This window comes from Phoxinus phoxinus, assembly GCF_949152265.1.
Source record: "Phoxinus phoxinus genome assembly, chromosome: 6".
Taxonomy (NCBI): Eukaryota; Metazoa; Chordata; class Actinopteri; order Cypriniformes; family Leuciscidae; genus Phoxinus; species Phoxinus phoxinus.
This window is the reverse complement of record NC_136881.1, coordinates 33,910,596-33,931,585: the sequence shown is the minus strand read 5'-3', so window position 1 is coordinate 33,931,585 and position 20,990 is coordinate 33,910,596. Positions and strand designations below refer to the sequence as shown.

The 20,990-nt window shown below is 37.1% G+C and overlaps 2 protein-coding genes across 2 annotated transcripts in view; both read right to left on the bottom strand.

The window, feature by feature from the left end:
- The window catches only part of bcl9 (BCL9 transcription coactivator), a 111,805-nt gene extending 107,648 nt beyond the window's left edge, over positions 1 to 4,157 (bottom strand). The window contains exons 1-2 of the mRNA XM_079616657.1: positions 4,072 to 4,157; positions 2,502 to 2,596 (exon numbers count right to left, since the gene is read on the bottom strand). The gene's annotated coding sequence lies outside the window, so the exon portion shown is untranslated. The remainder of the gene's footprint in view (positions 1 to 2,501; positions 2,597 to 4,071) is intronic.
- Positions 4,158 to 14,459: 10,302 nt separating this feature from the next.
- Positions 14,460 to 19,146, bottom strand: morc3b (MORC family CW-type zinc finger 3b; the record flags this gene model as incomplete). The annotated part of the gene is made up of 4 exons (XM_079616175.1): positions 14,460 to 15,093; positions 17,771 to 17,897; positions 18,455 to 18,623; positions 19,050 to 19,146. 4 exons carry the CDS (start codon positions 19,144 to 19,146, stop codon positions 14,989 to 14,991), a joined length of 498 nt encoding a protein of 165 aa, XP_079472301.1. The 3' UTR covers positions 14,460 to 14,988.
- Positions 19,147 to 20,990: the final 1,844 nt, after the last annotated feature.

Below are 20,990 nucleotides of genomic sequence, written 5' to 3'. Positions count from 1 at the left end.
TCAGTTTGCTTGGATTCAAAGATGCTTGCACAAAATGATGAAATTCTGCTTAGAGATTTCCATATACATGGCCGAGAACCTTTTTTGTTTGGTTGTTTATTTCCTTAACACTCTCAGACTCTAATGTTGGATGACAAAATAACCATATAAAATTAAAACGCTAATGGAATCCCCAAACGGAAAATTAATGACTGTTTTTACACAGGTTTCCTCAAACACTCCCCCATCTGCCATTGGTCAATAAACAGATAGTCCCACCCCAAACTCACACCATTATGCATTATTTATAATTGGCTCTCAATATTAATCCGGAATAGGAGAAACTAAGCAATGAAAAATTACACACATCACCTTTAAATGAGTTGCTTTGTTACTTTTAGTTAGATAGTCTCCAACACTGGTGAGTTTACGCAAGTCTAACTTGTGAACATACACGTCAATGGCATGTTGGGGGGCTCATGGGATACAGGAGCTTTCTCTTTTTTCCTTTCGCTCTCTCTCTCCATCTCTGTTACTCCTAGGGAGTGGAAAAAAAACACAAGAGGGGGAGAGGGGGACGAGAAAAGTGAGAAGGGAAGGGGGGTAGGGTGGGACGGTATTCGTGCTCTCATCTGGCTTCCATAGCAGTAGGGAGAGAAGGAGAGAAACGGAGGGTCAGGGGCCGCAGAAGGAGAGAGAGAGAGCGAGAGAGAGAGAGAGAGAGAGAGAGAGAGAGAGAGAGAGAGAGAGAGAGAGAGAGAGAGAGAGAGAGAGAGAGAGAGAGAGAGAGAGAGAGAGAGAGAGAGAGAGAGAGAGAGAGAGAGAGAGAGAGAGAGAGGGGTGATGTGAAGGTGGGGGGAGGAGGAGGATTAAGGAACAATGAATCCCAGACCCCAAACTGAGGGGTAAGAGTTCTCAAGTTGTGGGCCGTTAAAATCATGTCTCAATGTGAAGCCCTCATCTTGCTCCGACTCAAAACAAACAGTTCGAAAGTTGCTTGTTTTCAGATAGCCACAAAGTGAGAAACACTACAGCAGTGTTTGGCAACCCTTTTTTGCCTTCTGAATGCCCCGCTCAGTAAGGCTATGCAATATTGTTTAGCATTATTATTAATAATGCTTATCTTCAATAATTTCCTCATTAAAAAAGTTTTACAAATAAGAAAATAGTACTTTTGAATATGTAATTAAAAAGTCCAGACTCCAGTTATGTCGGTAGCCTGATGACAGCCATTTATTTTACATGGATAGGGTCGCCTCATTATGAGGCCGCCATATTGAGATGAGATCACGTGACCTGCCAAATATTCCTTGCTTTTTCTCTATAACCACCCTTTTGAAGACACCTGTTCTCGCTGCATAAATTAGCCATGACTGACTAATGCATTCAAAGCATTAAAGGGATACTTCACCTCTGTAAAGATGAATGTGTATTTAAAATGAGTAATTTATGTAGTAGAAATGTGACATTATTTTTGAATTTGGAGCCTTCTAGACTAAGAAAAGCCAGAAAATGGATTTGTGGCTCATGTGGATGAAAGACAACAACTCCCAGAATGCACTTGCTTCGCTGCCTAACGAGGCTACGCCTACCGGTAAGAGAGCAGTTAAACAACAAGGCTAGGCTACTAGTGAGTCTCCGTGAGTCTGCCCGGGATTTCGATACCGCCCAAAATGTCCGGGATTCGGCTTTTGCGTTCTACAGTCGCCATTCATCATGTTTACTGTGGCGAGCAGGACGAGACTGAGGGCCGCGGGACAACGACGCGAGGCCGGTGGCGTGATTACTGATGAGCGACACCTGTGAGATGCACTGGTCTCATATCTCTCACGGAGGAGCGGGAATCTTCTTAGCAATGTTAAAACGCACATCAACCGATCACTTGTTTAGCGTTCATATAAACTACATTCAGATTCACCAATCGGAATTAATTCAGTTAAATTTAAACAAAAGGTGTGCATGTAAACAATGAATGGCAACTGCAGAAAGCAAAAGCCGAATCCCGGACATTTTGGACGATCTCGACGGCCGGACATCTCCGGGAAAAAGAGGATGCTAACCGCTACTACTCAGCTTTCTCCACAGAACAAGAGCCTGTTAGCTTAGCTTCCAATAAAAGATGGCTGACACTATTTGTATATTCTGTGAGGTAGATCCCACCCTCTATGGTCGAATTGAAAACATGCGGATCTAGCGCCTTCTACTGGCTGTAGTCTCTAGCCTCTGGCCAAAAAAGCCTCAGATGACGCAAAATCTGAGGATTTTTTACAGACAAAAAAATACATAAATCTCTTGTCTCAGGGGGATATGCAGGAGGGGAGCATGGTAATTTGAAAATACTACAGGTTTTCTACTGATACAAAACTTAATCCTGAAGTATCCCTCTAAATAAAAAATAAAAAAATGCATTAAAGTGGCCCATATATTACGCTGGAAGTGTCAACCACAAAATATTTATTTAAATCTCATACTCAAAATAATTCCTTAAAAAGGAACTGAAAACTCTGTCATCATTTACTCACCCTCAAGTCGTTCCAAGCCTGTTTCCTTCTTTTGTGGATATGCCTTAGTGTTGTTTAATGGGCTCCAGTGTTATTTGGTTGTCTTCTTTTGTGTTCTGCAGAAGAAATAGTCACACAGGTTTGGAAACTACATCATGTTGCGTAAATGTTGACAGAATTTTCATTTTTGAGAGAACTATCCCTTAAACAAAGCAAAATGAAAATCTTGCCCACTGGAATCTACTTATATATCCCCTGGGTACACTTATCCCAGGTTGGGAATCACTGTAGTAAAGGACGTGAAAGAGTGAAGAGAAATGAGGGAAGGAAAATAAGCATGGAAGAGGAGGGGGTAATAGCTGGGAAGTAGACAGATGTGTCAATCAGAAGCAATTGTAAGCAGATGGACACAAAGACGCAAACAGCCTTCCTCGCAGTTTGACCATAGTTTTTACCACCGAACCATTATATTAAAGGTTCAACAAAAACAAATACATTAAATCATATTTACATTATAAAAGGGGGCTACTGAGGCAGCACCAAGTTGGTCACGTGGCAGATAATTGTAGATGTGAAAACAATTATGAAAGTGAAATTTTAAAAAAGTTATAGAAGTTTAAGTTTATGAAAACTTTAAATATAAAAGGGTATATTTTTATATTTTATGTCAAATATATATTTGACAAAACCTGTTTGACTCGAAAACTGCAAGAAATTCAAAGCCAAAAATCTGAACATTTTGTGTTCCAAATTATAGCCTAAAAATAATTAAAAAAGCTTTCAGTTCGATTTTGTTTGGGCGCACTAACAAACTTTTCTACTAGATGATATCCAGCCTCTATTGGTGACTTTTTCTGCGTTCACGCCATGTCACAATTACCGTAAATAAAGCTTAATACATTTGATGTCCTACACCGATCGATCTGCGTCTGCTGCACAGCGGCACTTCAAACCCAACACACCTTAAATCTGCAGTGGTCAGGTGGTAAGTCGAAGTTCTCAGAAAATTACCAGTTTACACGTTGTTATTACAAGTTCTGCACGCATGTGAAGCTTTTTTTTACAGTTCATAATCGTTACGGTAATTAGCTACAACAATGTGAACTCGACCTTATAAAAATACTTCCATTTGGTCTGAGGGATCTGAACCATATATTTCCATAATGTTCCTACAATTTATGAAGTAGACATTCTATCCGGAAGTAATATGGCAGGATTTGATATGAATTCAACCTCTAACAAACACATAAAAGACAAGCGGGAAAACACGTGCGTTATAGCTCGCATTAACGTAACCGCATATAACGTTTTTTACTCAGAAAATAGAATAGATGTTATTTTTTGAATTCTTGCCAAGAAAAGAAACTCACTTAATTTTCATAATTTTTTGAGAAAATAAGACTTAATCATTTTGTAATTTAGCATCTGAAGCCGTCACTGTGGTAACGTTACCCTTTAAAAAAGTTATAATGTAGGCTACCATTTAGCTATTAATGTACTTTTGGTATCAATATGTAGATGTTAATATACACTCTTTAGGTACAAAGATGTACTTTTTGAAAGGGTATTGACCCAGTGACAGATGTTGTACCTTTTTTTCCCCTGAGAGAGTAGAAAACAAGAAAATAAATACTGAGGAAGGTTTTTTAGCAGCGTGCACACGAAGAGTTAACGGCTGGTTGCTGGTGTGGAGACAGGAGGGGGCGGAGCCTCGGGACGGGCTTCCATTGAGAATTGAGCTTTCTGTGATTGAGCTGAACTATTCCAGGCCACTGGGGGAGGGTCTCAGTCTCGCATCTACCTTCCTTTGCATGCCATGTTGAAAATGCCACATTGTACATATTTTCTCAAAGTCGTTAGTTAATAAATTCCTGTAAATGTGAAAAAAAACAACCCTTTGTGGGTGTAACGTTACCTTTAAAACAACCGTCAAAAAAATCCTACCACCCCTATGATAGTATTCCCAGCATCAATGAATGGTGGTGGATTTATAGCTTGGTATGTGGAAAAAGTACACTGTAGATTATCACAAAGGACCAGGCTATTAAAAGAAACCTTGGAGGTTTGTAATGACTGTGTTTATGATTTCAACAATCTCAGCTGCTCCCGTAAACGGCGCTACAGTCAAAGCAATTAATGTTGTTTATGAAAAGCAAACTGTTTTTTTGGTTTTGAGCCACACTTCTATCCTGTGTAACATCTGTTTCACTATTACACTTCTAAATTATTCTACACCAAACAAATGCTTTGAAACTGATCTTGAGTCAGTTCAAATTGAGCTTTATTCTTTCAGTCAATCCTACACTTGTTTAAATGTTTGGGTCAGTACGTTTTTTTTTCAGCAACTGGATGACAAGAATTGATTAAAAGTGACAGTAAAGACTGTAACACTGTATCAAAAAAATATGTATCACAGTTTCCACAACAAATATTGGGATTATTATTGTAGGCCTATATAAAAAAACTGTTTTCAACATTGATAATGATAAATGTTTCTTGAGCTACAAATCAGCATATTAGAATAATTTCTGAAGAATCATGTGACACTGAAGACTGGAGTAATGATGCTGAAAATTCAACTTTGAATCACATGAATAAATTACATTTTAAAATATATTAAAATAGAAATCACTTCTTTGAAATTGTTATAATATTTCACATTATTTACTGTATTTTTGTTCACATAAATGCAGCCTTGGTGACTCTGAGCATAAAAGACTTCTTTCAAAAACATTGAAAAATGTATATTTTTCAGTCAATGAATGCAATTAGAAATGTTCTCCTATAAACAAGTCAGTTTCTAACACCCACATTATGTTAATCTTAGCGTTAATGTGTTATAAATGAAACCAAACGGGCCAGTTAACAACAGTGTTCATGGCAAATCTGATTTACTGGATGGAATGAGCTCAAAATGAGGCAGTTTCTAGCTGTCATTCAGACAATCGAGGCAATTGTATCCAATCGCATTCCACTGCATTACAGGCCACTGCACATTTGGACAGTGTCCAGACGTCGCTGCGAGACCTCATGCTGGCTGGGATGATCGCTAACATGCCACAGCCTGAAGGAGAAATGCATCAGACACTGGACGGCTCTGGGTGAGGAACACACATGGGATGGCAGATGCATCAGCAGGCGTTCTCCAGCGCGCCTCCATAACACAGCGTTTCATTCTGAAGTCAAGGGGGGCAATGCCATGACATATGTCTACGCATATCACAGGAACCTTGAGAAGGAACGTGCACTGCTTCAAGGAAATACAAGGCAAGAATGTTTGAATACAACAGCGTTCAAATGTTTGGGTTCTTTTTTAAAGAAATTAATACATTTATCTATTAGGGATGCATTCAATTGTGTGACAGTAAAGACATAATGTTACAAATGTTGTTTTTAAACTAAAGAATCCTGAAGAAAAATGGTTTCCTCACAAATATTAAGCAGCACAACTGTTTTCAACATTGATAATAATAATAAGAAATGTTTCTGGAGCAGAAAATCAGCATATCAGAATTATTTCTGAAGGATCATGTGACACTGAAGACTGGAGTAATGATGCTGAAAATTCAGCTTTACCATCACAGGAATAAATTAGATGTTAACATATATTCAAATGGTAAAAAATAATTGTAATAATATTTCACATTTTTACTGTATTTCTGTCAAATGAATGCAGCCTTGGTAAAGCATAAGAGAGTTCTTTCAAAAACATTTTAAAAAAATAACTTTTGAACAGTACATCAAAAATACATTTAGATATTCTTTGGCTCCTTACAGTGCAAAAACATTTTTACTTTCTTATTTCCCATTATAATATTAAAACACGCTTTAAAACGATACATGTACTTAATAGGTAAACCTGCACAAGAAATTAAGACTTACCTTTATGCAAAAAATCTTGAATTAAGCTGGCCATTTTTATTGTTTTAAGGATAAATCTAAACTTAATTCATCAAAGTTTGTGCTTAAAACAAGAGGGGGAAAGGCAATGTCAATTATCTCAACATCTTCAATCTCAAGTAAATGCAGAAAGACAAGAAATTATAAAAATATGAATTGTAATTGCTTTAGTGCTCATCCTCTTTTCTCCATCCTCAAAACCTGCTTTCATATATTTTAGATATTTCAAAAGATGAAGATATTTCCTTTCGTTGTATCCTTGATAAGAGATGATGTAATGACCATTTATGTTCAAATATTAGACCAGCTCGACCTTCTTTTGACAGAAATGGCAGAAATCTTGCATCAAAGAGCAACTTTTACCATCACACATTTTCCATCTATTAAGGTGAATCCTGGCTGGATGAGGTAATAATGGCTCTCGTCCTGAACTGCCGCCAGAGAATTACTGCAGATCAGGGCCTGTATTACAGTAACTTCCTATCTTTAGTCAAGATCTGACTCCTAACTCACATCGCCATGGTAACTGATCAGATAAGAAAGGATGTTTCTATAATACGGCCTCAGAGGACAAAGTTTCTAGTTTTCACCACTTGTGGTGTCAGAAATGGGATAATGGGGCTAGTTATCTCGGCATAATTGCACACGTTTTTTTGTACAATATTTAAATAGAACATCTGTCAGATAAAATTAAACCTATTAAACCCTGTACAAAATAGTGGGATTGTTAACATTTTTAAATGTTGTTGAAAGAAGTCTCTAATGCTCACATGGCTGCATTTATTTGATCAAAATACATAGTAATATATTTAAATATTATTACAAATAAAATATTTGAGTATATTTTAAACTGTGATTTATTCCTGTGATGGCCAAAGCTGAAGAGTCACATGATCCTTCATAAATCATTCAAAAATGCTGATTTGCTGCTCAAGAAACATGTATTATTATTATCAATGATTTGCAATAGATAATTTTTTGTAACAATGTAAGTCTGTACAGTTACATTTGATCAATTCAATACGTTCTTGCTGAATAAAACCATTCATTTCTTTATTTAAAAAAAAAAATCATATTGACCTGAAATAAACATATTGTCAAACAAATGACATCACATCTTGCTATTAGGGCATGTTGTCACCCTTGACCATTTTTTTTTAATAACAGTAAAAAAAATTATACTGGGCAGAAATGGTGGAAATATTGAATAGCTTTTTTTTTCTAAAAACAAGACTTTAAGTTGTGTGCCCACTGAAAGATAACGTGTGACAACTAGCCCCGGCCTCCCTAATTCACCCTATTCTTCTTCTCTAATGTCTCACCATATCTTCTCTCAGCTCACTTCCACCCTCTCAGTCGCTCTCTCCTATACCCCTCGACTCTAGTGGTGTTAGTAGTGACAGACAGATATGAGACGGAAGGCATGTGGCTGGCCCGTCGTGTCCTCATTACGACTTCAGCGCTGTGACGTGACCGCACAGCCAGGAATTCAATCCCGTTCTCACTCCCCAGTGATGCTGCTACTGCTTAAGGGGAGCAGGAAAAGCATAAGAACATTCCCAAACGCTACATATCTGTTATTTAAACATTATATAAAGACTACAGAAGTGTAATCACATTATGGCATCTACAGGAGGAGGAAAAGGAGGCTCAGCTTTGGAAAGAAAGGATACTGTCCTATCATCAGCTCTGACTATCACCAGAATAAATTATTTAATAACTGCACACTGATTCTTGTTCCAGTGCTTTTTTTGTTGGTTATAATAATAATAGCAACCAAAGTGTAAATTATTCGATGTTTGCTTATATTTTCCAGATAGAACAAGCATAGTGTTGAGCTTTTTGATTCATATAGGATAAAACTGTGTAAAAGCAGTACTGAAGACTGAGCGTCCCCTTGTGGACACTTGGGGAAATGCATTTGGTCCAGACTCTTTACTAAAATACATTCAAAAACTGCTAAATTGTAAAAACAATATATTATCAATAAGTTATGACAACATGTGTTTTTTACGTTGCTTTAACTCGTCAAAATAGGTTAAGCAATATTCAACTTTTTTTATATAAGTTATACAAGATTCAACTCATTTTTTAAGTGTCTAATGTAATTTAAGTTGAAATGACTTAAACATCCAAGTTGATTGTACTTAAAACGTTAAGGCAGCAATTTTTTTTTACAGTGAATTTTACAAATAATTACAAACAATAGAGTAGAATAGACTTAAGTAGAATGACTTAATAGTTAAAACATTTTTTTCTTTTTTTACAGTGTACCGGTACTAATATTTTCCACATTTTACAACACCTGCAGTTAGATGCAATAAACGTAAAAGACGCAATTGCTTGCAACTGTTGATGGGTGGAAAGTGTTTGCATCTCTATTTTTAACTAACAAAAGCACAAGCAAAACAAGCATATATTACCAGGTCAATGCAATCTTGCTTCCTCGGGGACCGGTTTACTTCCTATCTTTTAAAAGGGCACACTTGAATGAATTAATGCACGAAAATAGCTCAACTGTGTTAGATTATCTTGGATACAAATAAAGTTAAATAGCAGCCCTATGGAAAGGTTTCCAGAAAAGAGATGATGACAAGAAATCACCAAAAACTGCCAACGCAACGCATTCACAACACCACCCTTTATATATACAACTCTCACAGGCCTATACAAGTTGAGATGGACTGATGTGAAGAGTGAATTTGAGCTTTCTGATAAACTGTAATCTGGAATAACTCCACTAATGTGACTCCATTAAAATACAATTTGAGACCCGGATCTGACTCAGCGTGTGGGCCATAAGTCGTTCAACATACAATATTCAGAGGGGGTATAGATTAAAGAAAATCACATAACCCTTGGGATATTACATATTACAATAGTAAACTTGTAATAAATGGACCTTTCTAATTTTGCAAGTATAGAAAAATGGCTGACCTTTGGACCTGGTGACTTCAAGATTTGGGTTGGGTGTCTTTTTATTTCTCAATTCCCAAGTCTATTTCATATTGACCTCCACCAAACATTCTGCATGAAATAAAAATAAAAAGTAAAGTGAAAAATGTTTATAATGTCAAAACATTCCAGATCATCCCAGTGTGGTTATTAAGACCAGGTTCCAATTGGTTACATGAAAGTTCCAATTAGAACTTAAAGAACCTTTTACTTTCTAGGAATTTCCAAGCATCAATGGAACAAAGAAACCAATATGCTGTTCTGCAGAACCTGTTACTTTTAGATGCTTTTTAATTTGGAGAGAATCATACAGCCAAATACAGTGAGGGAATTAAAGTTCTTAATGAAAAAAAAAGATCTATGCTGAACCAATGGTCATCGAAGAACCTTGAACCATAACAGTTCTTTAAGGGCATCAATGGTTCCATGAAGAAACATTAACATCCAGAACCTTCCCGTTCCACATTCTTTATAGTGAAAAAAGGGTTCTTTCAGTGAAATGGTGTTCCGTAAAAGGTTCTTTGGGGAACCAAAAATGGTTCTTTATTGCATCGCTGCAAAAACCCTCTTTTGGAACCTTTATTTTCAAGAGTGTATGGCAAGATTTTTGATGAATTTTGTTGGTTGGCTTCAGAATATATAGTAGTATTGCATGAATCATTTGGACTAATTATATGGACTATGGTTCTTTTTCATTTTGGAGCCCTATAAATTATTCACTTTCATTATATTTATAAATAGTGGCTAGTTTAAAAAAAAAATCATCTGTGTCTACAGGAGGAAAGTCATACAGTTTGGAAACAATATGAGGGCAATTTAATGGCGACTTTTGGGTGAACTAGTCCTTTAAAGGGGTCATCGGATGCTCATTTTCCACAAGTTGGCATGATTCTTTAGGGTGACATACTTTGGTTAAAATTCCTCAATGGTTGTGTAAAACAACACCCTTTTACCTCCTCAAAAACAGCTCTGTTTACATCGACCCGTTTCGGTGCATGTCTCTTTAAATGATCATTAGCAACTGCTCACCCCACACCTCTCTTCCGTGGGGTGTCGACACAAGACACGTAAAGTGCTGCCTTGGCGGACAAACGGCTGAGGCCGGAAATATGCTAATAAGGGAAATATGCTAATACGGAAAATATGCTAATAAGGGACAGTCTGTTAGCGGTCGTGGGCGGAGCATGAGCAATATGACATCATATTGCTCAGAAAATCCAAACGGCTTGATTATAGAGACGGTTTAGGCTTTTTGAGGAGTGAATGGATTTTTTTTCATTGTATGGTGGTTGTGTCCACACACTGCAAAAACACATTTACATGCAAACACCATGAATTTTGCATCCAGTGACCCCTTTAAATCACAGTATTACCAGGCTATGACACAGCCATGCCACCGCTCTCCAAGACATTACATCTGACTCGTGTTATGCCCTGGCTGGGCCACTGTAATATGTTGGTAACCTTAGGCATTTAATGAGCCTGGTTGCAATAAGACAGTCATGTGCGCTTCCCAAGAGTCGTCCATTTATAACACTGACAGGTGTTGCATGAAATTCACCCTTTCCATCAGCTAGTAGGTAAAGCGTCTGAAGAATTGACATCTGCTGGGGTGATCTTGCCTGGTTATCGCGTTGTATTAATATTCAGAAAAAAAATCTGTATGTACACTTGTTCAAAAGTTTGAGGTCGGTATGATTTTTAATGTTTTTCAAAGAAGTCTCTTATGCTCAGCAAGGCTGCATTTGTTTGTTTAAAAATACAGCAAAGTTAAATAGTCATTTATTCCTGTGATCTCAAAGCTGAATTTTAAAAAGAACAGCATTTATTAAAACATATTTTGTTACATTATAAATGTCTTTAATTGTATGCATCTTTGCTGAATAAAAGTGTTAATTTCTTTCTTCAAAAATCATTCAAAATAAATGGGCCTGATCGAGAAGGCCATCAACTTATGACCTTTAATTCATAGGGGTATTCATTAATGTTTTATGTCAGTCTCTCCCGGGCAGACTGTGATGGTAATAATAAAAAAGGCCTTTTAATGATCAGGTCACATCTATAGGTTTTATTTTCAGTGCAAATGGATGTAAGACGATAGGTCACTGCTGAGGTCACAGAGTGCCCTTTTTATGCATTTATTAGAGGATGTCTTTAAAAGTAGATTAGTGTGTGTGTGTGCGTGTGTGTGTGTGTGTGCGTGTGTGTGTGTGTGTGTGTGTGTGTGTGTGTGTGTGTGTGTGTGTGTGTGTGTGTGTGTGTGTGTGTGTGTGTGTGTGTGTGTGTGTGTGTGTGAGAGAAGAGTACTCCAATGTACTTTATGGGGGAAACAGAAATGTCCAAAACATTTAATAAATTCGGTTTCTTTACCTTATACAACACTGAAAAACTATGTTACATTTGTCAACTTTTTTAAGCTAGCCCAGCTAATGCTAGTAAAAAACACACACACAAAAACAAACAGGTGAAGCCTTCTTCAGAAAGGCTCTTAAAAGCTGTCAAATTTATTTACCCCAATCAATTTTCTTCTAGTGATCTAGAAGCCCATTTCCACCACATAAGAAAAAAATCATGCTTTGGTAAATCATATGACATACCAAGTCATAATTATGGGATTTTAGTCAAAATTATAAGATATAAAGCAGACATTTTTACTTTCTATGTCTATCACTTTATATTTCTATGACTTTTTACCACTTATTTGAATTAGTCTGTCTTAATTCTGAATTTATCTCACAATTTCAACTTTTTATGTCATAATTAAGATTTAGCAAAGTATGCTTGTTTATTTTATATGCCAGAAATGGGCTTTAGTCTCCTCCAACACTCCTCCGACATAAATGTATCTAATATGTAAATACATAACAGTAGTATACGAAGTATATGAGAAATTGTAGATTTCACCCAGTTACAACAATAATCACATTTTACGCCAACACAAGTAAATCTAGGTGTATATACAAATCTTTAGAATCCAATCTGACAGACATTCTGAAACTCAGAGAAACTGTTTTATGTGATGTGTGTTCCAGAACCGTATGACATCACTGCTGCAGTCCACATGCTCAGATGAAGAGAAAGACACCAGCAGACGGCTCAGGTTTAGACGCAGTGTCCTCAGTCTGGAGCTGTCGTCTTTCTCTTCCTTGCCTCTCTTGCTCTGTTCTCTGACAGTTGACACTTCGGCTGATCACATGGGGCAGAAAGGCTGGTCTTCTCCTCCTCCATCCTCTCCAGCTAGACACAGCACATAGAAAACTCAATACATTTAGGGGAAACATGCATAACTAGACTTGTGTAGTTCCAGGAGACAATATTAGTGTGCAGAAAGTCACTGCCACAATGCTAGGCTGTTGTGGGTGTTGCTATGGTGTTCTGTGAGGTTGCTTTTGAAATGTCGGACTAACGTCTCTATCGCAGTTACGCTCATGTGACGTATCTGTGCTGCGCCATCACGAAAGGGGTTAGTTCACCCAAAAATGAAAATAATGTCATTAATGACTCATGTCGTTCTAAGCCCGTAAGACCTCCGTTCATCTTCGGAACACAGTTTAAGATATTTTAGATTTAGTCCGAGAGATTTCTGTCCCTCCATTGAAGCTGTATATACAGTATACTGTCCGTGTCCATAAAGGTAATATAAACATCATCAAAGTAGTCCATGTGACATCAGTGGGTTAGTTAGAAGTTTTTGAAGCATCGAAAATACTTTTTGGTCCAAAAATAACACAAAATAAGACTTTATTCAGCATTGTGTATTCTCTCCCGGGTCTGTTGTCAATCCTTCACAGTTACGCTGATGGCGTAAGACGCTGATGACGTGTTATCTGGTGCGCCCGAGCTTCATTTATAGACTGAGGGAAACGCACGCTGTAAAAGTGTCTCATCCGCGACATGCACATTTACGCACCATTAAAAAAATGATATCCACGCAAACAATGTAGAATAGCTTGAATATAGCGTGCGTCTCCCTCAGACTGTAAACGAAGCTCGGGCGCACCAGATAACACGTCATCAGCATCTTACGTCAGCAGCGCCACTGCGGAGTCCTGAACGCAGATTGACAACAGACCCGGGAGAGAATAAAATGCTGAATAAAGTCTTATTTTGTGTTATTTTTGGACCAAAAAGTATTTTCGATGCTTCAAAAACTTCTAACTAACCCACTGATGTCACATGGACTACTTTGATGATGTTTATATTACCTTTATGGACACGGACAGTATACTGTATACAGCTTCAATGGAGGGACAGAAATCTCTCGGACTAAATCTAAAATATCTTAAACTGTGTTCCGAAGATGAACGGAGGTCTTACGGGCTTAGAACGACATGAGGGTGAGTCATTAATGACATTATTTTCATTTTTGGGTGAACTAACCCTTTAACATTTGAATGAGTTAAGTCTTGTGGTTTAAAAACAAGTGCTTTTTTAAACCGTTCAAGCTCAATAAGCAGTGAAAGAGGACTCATTGCACTATATGCAATATGCATGCGCTGTCATAGAGACTGCGTGTTAGACTTGAACTAAGCTGTTTGTGGCGCCGGATTGGGCTTGAATGGTAGGGTTAGGGTTAGTATAGATAACACACACACTTTATGTGACAAAATCCCCGTCTTTGCAAGTATCCTTGTAAACAGTCGTTTATGTCCTCAAGCATTGTTATAAGTAAAACTAAAGCTATTCACTTGTTGTTTCGTTATTTGAAATAAAGTGGAAATAACATAAAATATAAATATTAGATGAAAAAGTTAAACTTAAAAAACTGAAAAAAACGAATACATTTACTAATACATTTTTAAAATAAAAAGTATGTTTTACTGTGAACTAACATGAATCAACAATGAACAATTGTATTTTATGAACTAAAATAATTAAAAGTTAATGAATAATGTAATTCTATATTGCTCATTGCAAAAAATTATATAAATTTGTCATGGCAACATTATGTTTTTACATTACCTCATGAAATTATTTTAAACAAATCAAACCTTTATATGAGTTATATATTAGATAACATTTTCCAGTTATTCAGTTTAATGTAATTTGAAATGACTAAGGCAGCAACTGAAAGTTTTTTTAATTGAAATAGGTGATTTTTTTTTTTTTTACATTCATGTACATTACATTCATGCGTTCATGTTAACTAATGCAATGATAACAAATGAGACCTGTGTAAAGTGTTACCATAACTTATAATAATAAAGTTCAGCGGCAAGAAACATCTTACTAATCAAATCAATCCGCTCTGCCTCTTACCCAGCTGATGAGCTGGCTCCTTTCATCCACCAGTGCGGCGCTGTGCTCTCTAAGCACCTGTCGGCACACGTCTCTCCTCCGCTGTCTCATGCATCAGCTCCATTATCGCCACTGTTGCACCTCTGTCAAGTTCCATTCCTCTTCCTCCTCCTCTTCTTCTGCATCACCAACATTGACCTTCGGGTTGCACCACCCCTTTCTTCTCATTTTTCAAGGGCAATTCAATTATGTCCTCCGCAGCTGATCTGTGTATCCCCTCCCTGTCCCAGATGATGCATCTCTTTCACATGTCTCTTCTGCAGCAGCGGGCCCCTGATACGACTCAAATCCGTCCATCATTGCGCTCTCAGCTTGGGTTGTGAGTATGTCAGATAGAGCGAGAATCTTTCTCTCCTTATTCAAAGCATGAGTCTGCGACGAGAGATCTTGTGGTCCGGTGAGAGGGGGGACAAGAGAGGATGGCGTGTGTTTTTCTATGGTAAAAAACATCTGTTTGCCTCTGTAAATATAAAAAAGAGTTAAATGAAACATGTTTACAATATAAATATGGGTACTTTATTTTACAGTCCTGTTCCGCATGTACATACGATGTACTTCGTATAGGAATTACAATAACTCGGTAGTAACTAGGTACTAACCCTGTAAACCTAACCTTAAAGGGATAGTTCACCCAAAAATTTAACTTTTGTCATCATTTACTCACCCCCAAGTTGTTCCCAATCAGTTTCTTTCTTCTGTTGAACACAAAAGATGATATTTTGAAGAATGTTGATAACCAAACGGTTGCATTAGCTATTAGCTAAAGCTATGCATTACCATCAACTGTCTGTCTGGTTACAGACATTCTTTAAAATATATTTGGATTTGGAACAACCTGTGGATGAGTAAATGATGACAGAATTTAAATTTTTGGGTGAACTATCCCTTTAACTCATGCAGTTACCTTATATTACCCACTACTTTGTTAGGTAAGGATGCTATAATTACATGTAAGTGCATGTACAGTAAAATAAAGTATGTATATCACCAGTTGTATTATCCCTACCTTCTTAGAGACCTGGCGGCAGCGGTCAGGTTAATGAGGGGCAAAGGGGGACCTCTAGTTAAAGTTGACCAAAAAAAGAAGAAAATGCTGTTATTATTTACTCACCTTCATGTCGTTCCAAATTTTTTCTTCTATGGAACTCAAAAGAAGATATTTAGAAAAATGTCTCTGTGACATGGTGAGCAAATGAGGACTATTCCTTCAAGGAAAGTAAATGTGCCATTTTGGGAAGGACAATTGAGTCTCTACTCTCTACCTTTAAATACATTTAAAACATGTTAAACTAAATGTTTTGGGTTAGTAAGATTTTTTTTTAAAGAGAATTGTGTTCATTTAAGAATAATTTTTGATGAATCGTGTAACACTAAAGACTGGAGTAATGGCTGCTGACAATGAAGCTCTCAGCCATCATAGAAACAAATTATATTTTAAAATGTATGGTAGAGTACATTGTTTTAGTAACTTGTCCTAAAATGTAACTTGATACTTTACAGTAAATACATTGTAAAGATGTATAACACTCAAGTTTGTTGTGTGGTTCGTTCACACAGATATCACCACGGCAGAAAACACTATCACACGCTCAAATGTTGTATTTTTCAGCTGAGAGAAAACGAGATGAAAACGCACTGATTGTCAAGAAAAGCCTAAGTGTGAGGGGCCTAATGAGGCATGTCATTAACACAACCAAAAGCCACATCAGAGCCTCTTCAAACTAAGTGGTAAGGCGATTCAAAGCTATTTTAGTATGGCTTTTATGTGGCATACCGGCATTGCATCTTTACCAGACAAAACAGAGGCTGGTGGATGTCTGGGTGCCTGACCGGTTGTTAATGCTCCTGGTGGAGAAGACAAGATTCTGATATTGCTTTTTGATGAATAATCAATTAGCATTGGCATCTGGGACAAATTATATTTTATTTGTTTGCTTTAACACCTTCAAGATATTTAGATATCGTCTATCATATATCATAATATCTATCCAGAACTTCATAGAGTTCAGGTTTGTCTTAAAGCATATTAAAAACACCACATAGACATATAAACAACATTAAAAACTTGATTTTCTCACTTTAACAGTAGCAGTCCACTTTAACAGGGACTTAAACAGTGACAACACCGCTTTTGTGTTCCACCGAAGAAAGTCAGTTATTGAGGTTTGGAACAACATACGGTTGAGTAAATAATGACAGAGGTTTTATATTTGGGTTTTATAACTATTCTATTCCTTTAAATTAGCTAGAATTTTTTTGTGTGTTACTGACAGGTTATTACTCACAACACATCTTCTATTGCTACTGTGCACTTTGGTTCCTCTTTCTTTCGTTTTTCGTTCCTGTACTCCTCCAGCTTTACACTGAGGTTGTGCATGATCTTCCTGTATAAAATAGTGCCTTTCCATCAAAGTAGCCCAAGGGCATCATTTGGGGTAAATGCCGGCAGAGTGATAAACAGCGTTTGTTCAGCGCACCTGTATTTATCGGTGTCATCAAAGTCTTGTTTGTTGTGAGTGGGCTGAAGGAAATTGCACTCTATAACACCAATAACTCCCACACCTTTTCTTTCGGCCTTGTTATAAAAGCAAACCTCAGCTTTTAGTATTGAATTGATGGGTAAAGGAAGCAGAAGAAACATGCAATAATTTCTGGTTACCTTACATTGGCAGCTCACTTTCACGTACGGCTTTATCAGCCTGTTCTCATGATACATCATAATCCCATAATGCTCTTTGCTTTTGGTGTTGTATCCGACGGTGATGCGTACACTCTTGTTCCGAACACTGAGTTAAGCAATGCGGAGAAGGTGATGATGTTATACGTGTGCACTCCAAAAAACAATCTATTTTGTAAAGATACAAGGAATGACGGCCTGTAGTTGTACTGCGCAATATGAGCCAGACTCTTGGATATCACTCTTCTTTACCCTCGAATAATGATTTGCATGAGAGGCTTCAGATATAAGATGCTACAGTATGCCTACATTACAGAAACATAAAGAATCAATCACGCACTTAAACCAACTAAACCATCTTTTTTTCAACACCTCCCTTCCAATTGACATATTTACCTCTTTAGAGTTCTTACTATTTATATAATTGCTTTCCACATTATTGTTTGTGAGCTATGCTCACCCGTAACGAATATTCACTTTCTGGAGTCATGGCGAGACCACTGTTGCTCCTCTCACTGTTGCTCGCCCTGATCAGAATGTCATATTTATCTGTGTCAAAGTCAAATTCAGTGTCGCCAATTGTGGTCCTGAAAAACACACAATTTATACATTAGTGTTCAAAAGTTCGAGGTCGGTAGGATTTTTAAAAATGTTTTTGAAAGAAGTCTCTAATGCTCACCAAGGCTGCATTTATTTGATCAAAAATACAGTAAATGCAGGAATATTGTGAAATATTTTTAAAAATATATTTAAAAATATATTGAATTTTCAGCTCCATTACTCCAGTCGTCAGTGTCATATGAATGATCTTTCAGAAATCATTCTAATATGACGATTTGGCGCGCTTATTATTATTATCAATGTTGAAAACAGTTGTGCTGCTGGATTTTTAATGAAAACCATGAGGCAATATTTCAGGATACTTCAAAAGAAAGTTCAAATGAACAGCATTTATTTAAAGTCAAAATCTGTTGTATCCTTATAAAAGTCTTCACTGTCACTTCTGGTTGATTTAATGTGTCCTTGCTGAATAAAAGTATTAAAAAAAAAATTTTCAACTCATATTGACCTAAACTTTTGAATGATAGTGTACATCAGATCTGAACACACCCTTTACGCATGTATCAAGAGGGGCGGAGCTTACGTGTGAATTTTCCGGGTGATGATGCGTGTTCCTGTCTGTCCAGCAGCGCTGATGGCGTGGGGCTCTGCGAACAGCTCTCTCTCTCTGAGCTGTGTGAAGATCACTCTCAGACTGGCTCCATCCTCCACGTTGGTGAGATCAAGTGTCAGGAATTCAGTGTATGTCAAAGCTTAGGAAATGCATGCATATAACATACAAATTGGGTTACACTTTATTTCGATTGTCCATTTTAGACATAAAGTAACTTTGCAACTCCATGTCAACAAACTCTCATTAGAGTATTAGTAGTCTGTTAGGTTATAGGTTTGGTGTTAGGGTTCAAGTTAGCAGAATAAGATGACAAAGATAGTTGCAAAGTTACTAGTCAGTAGAATGTGTGTTGGGGAGCATCAAAATAAAGAGTGAGCAGATATTAAGCAGACAGTCTACTAATACTCTAATGACTGCTAGTTGACATGTAGTTGCAAAATTACTTTTTGTTAGTAGAATGTCTAAAGTGGACCATCGAAATCAAGTGTAACAACAAAGATAAAATAAAAATGGAATCTTTGCACTGATAAAATTGAAAGCAACGCTGAAGAAGAGTACTGGTTACGTCCATCGCATCTAAACGTGATCATGGGCACCAAGACTCGCTGAGCTCCGATGGCCTCGGGGGAAGACTGGGACAGGAGTTGAAGGAGGGGAAACATGTAACATGAGTAAACATCAGGAAAATGTGTTAATATGCATTATATATACACAAATGTTCAAAATTTCAAATAAATTGTGTTTTAAACTTTTGAACAACACTCCAGTCAACCAATCAGATTTGAGAGACAAGTTTAAGGTTTATGTCAAGTTTAGGCTTACAACCAGGGTTAGGTGCTTCTACATCACCTCTCATTTCCCTCTGATTTTAGGGATACGTTATGGGTAGAGTTAGGTTTAGGGGTAGGGATAGGGTTAGGACTACATTTTTGGACAGGACTGTTGTTCCAGGAACAACAAAATATGTTGACTGACCACTTACCACTTAACTTGTCTTGCTTTGCAAAATCACAGTGACCACTGTTTTCAACAGCACCAAATCCGAATGGTTTCTGAAGGATCATGTGATGGTAATGATGCTGAACATTCAGCTTTGCTATCACAGGAATAAATTACATTTTAAAATACATTCAAATAGAAAAGTTACTTTAAATTGTAAAACATTTCACAAAATGACTGTTTTTACTGTATTTTTTGATCAATTAAACGCAGCCTTGATGAGCATAAGAGACTGATCAATACTTAATAGATCACCTGGTCAAAAGTTTACAGCTGCATTCATTCGCAACTCTAGGCAAGATAAGTATAGTAATTACAAGAAGCCAATTAGGTGTTGTTAATTGTTCTGGCTTTGGGCCCTAATGCTCCGTGTTGGTTTAATGTTATAGGCTTTTAGTGCTAATGACATAAGACCACTGTGAATCCTTTGAATTAAGTGACTTAAGAGTTCTTGATTCTCTTGCAATTATAGCAACCAGTAATTACAAGTCCATTTCACACACTTTTCACTTGCTGTACTTAAAATGAATAATAAATTAGCTTAAGTGACTGGACTGTTGTGCTTTGTACCTGAGCACCTTGTGCAGTCTGAGAGACAGTCTAGTCCTCTGATGCGTGTCAAATCTGTCCAGATCTGTCTGGCATGTACATCTGGGTCATTAGCATCTGCAACACAATTCACTTTTCACGAAATAGTATTCAATCAAAACGGGAGCATCTGTTGCCGATTTACACACACAAAAAGCTATTAGCGACAAATCTTGCTACTTTTTTGACTCCTGTGTTCGAAATCGTCCCCTAAACCCTCCTTCACTATTCCCTACATCAGTCCACTTGAAGGAGTATTGCCCTAAGGGTATTAGGGGCGATTTTGGACATAGCCCTGTAAATCACCATATCATACTCATTCCGATGTCTGACAGAAAATATGTAAATAAGAACATCTTTAATGAACATTCGGCTATATTAATAATAATATAATACATGTGAGAAAGGGTTGGGGAGTGCGGAACAAATTTAAATAGGCACTATTTGAGGGAACTGCCATTTGGGTGTCCTACCTAAACCATTGTGGACGTTATTGAGTGCACTATGCAATCTCACATTCAATCCTACTACTGGAACTGTGTTCTAGAAATAAATTTGATATTGATATGAGGGTAGGCAGGCATAGATTCAGAGGCATAAGGTACTGTAAGTATTACAATGCAACAATAATAAAACAATGCATTGACATTTACTTTTTACTTCTGATACTTTAGTACTTTTAAAAACGAGTACTTCTGTACTTTTACTTAAGTAAAAATCTTTACTTTGTTGTGCACTTTGTCCACCTCTGGATATTCTCTTCCAAACCAGTACCAAACCAGTACAGGTGGCTAATTCGGCATCTCGAAATTTACTACACAACATGGCTAACTCTGTACACAAATTGGTAATTAGCATTTTATATATTGTACTTTATTAGTAAACTGCTTTTTTATAATGTATTAACTGTCTTTGTTAT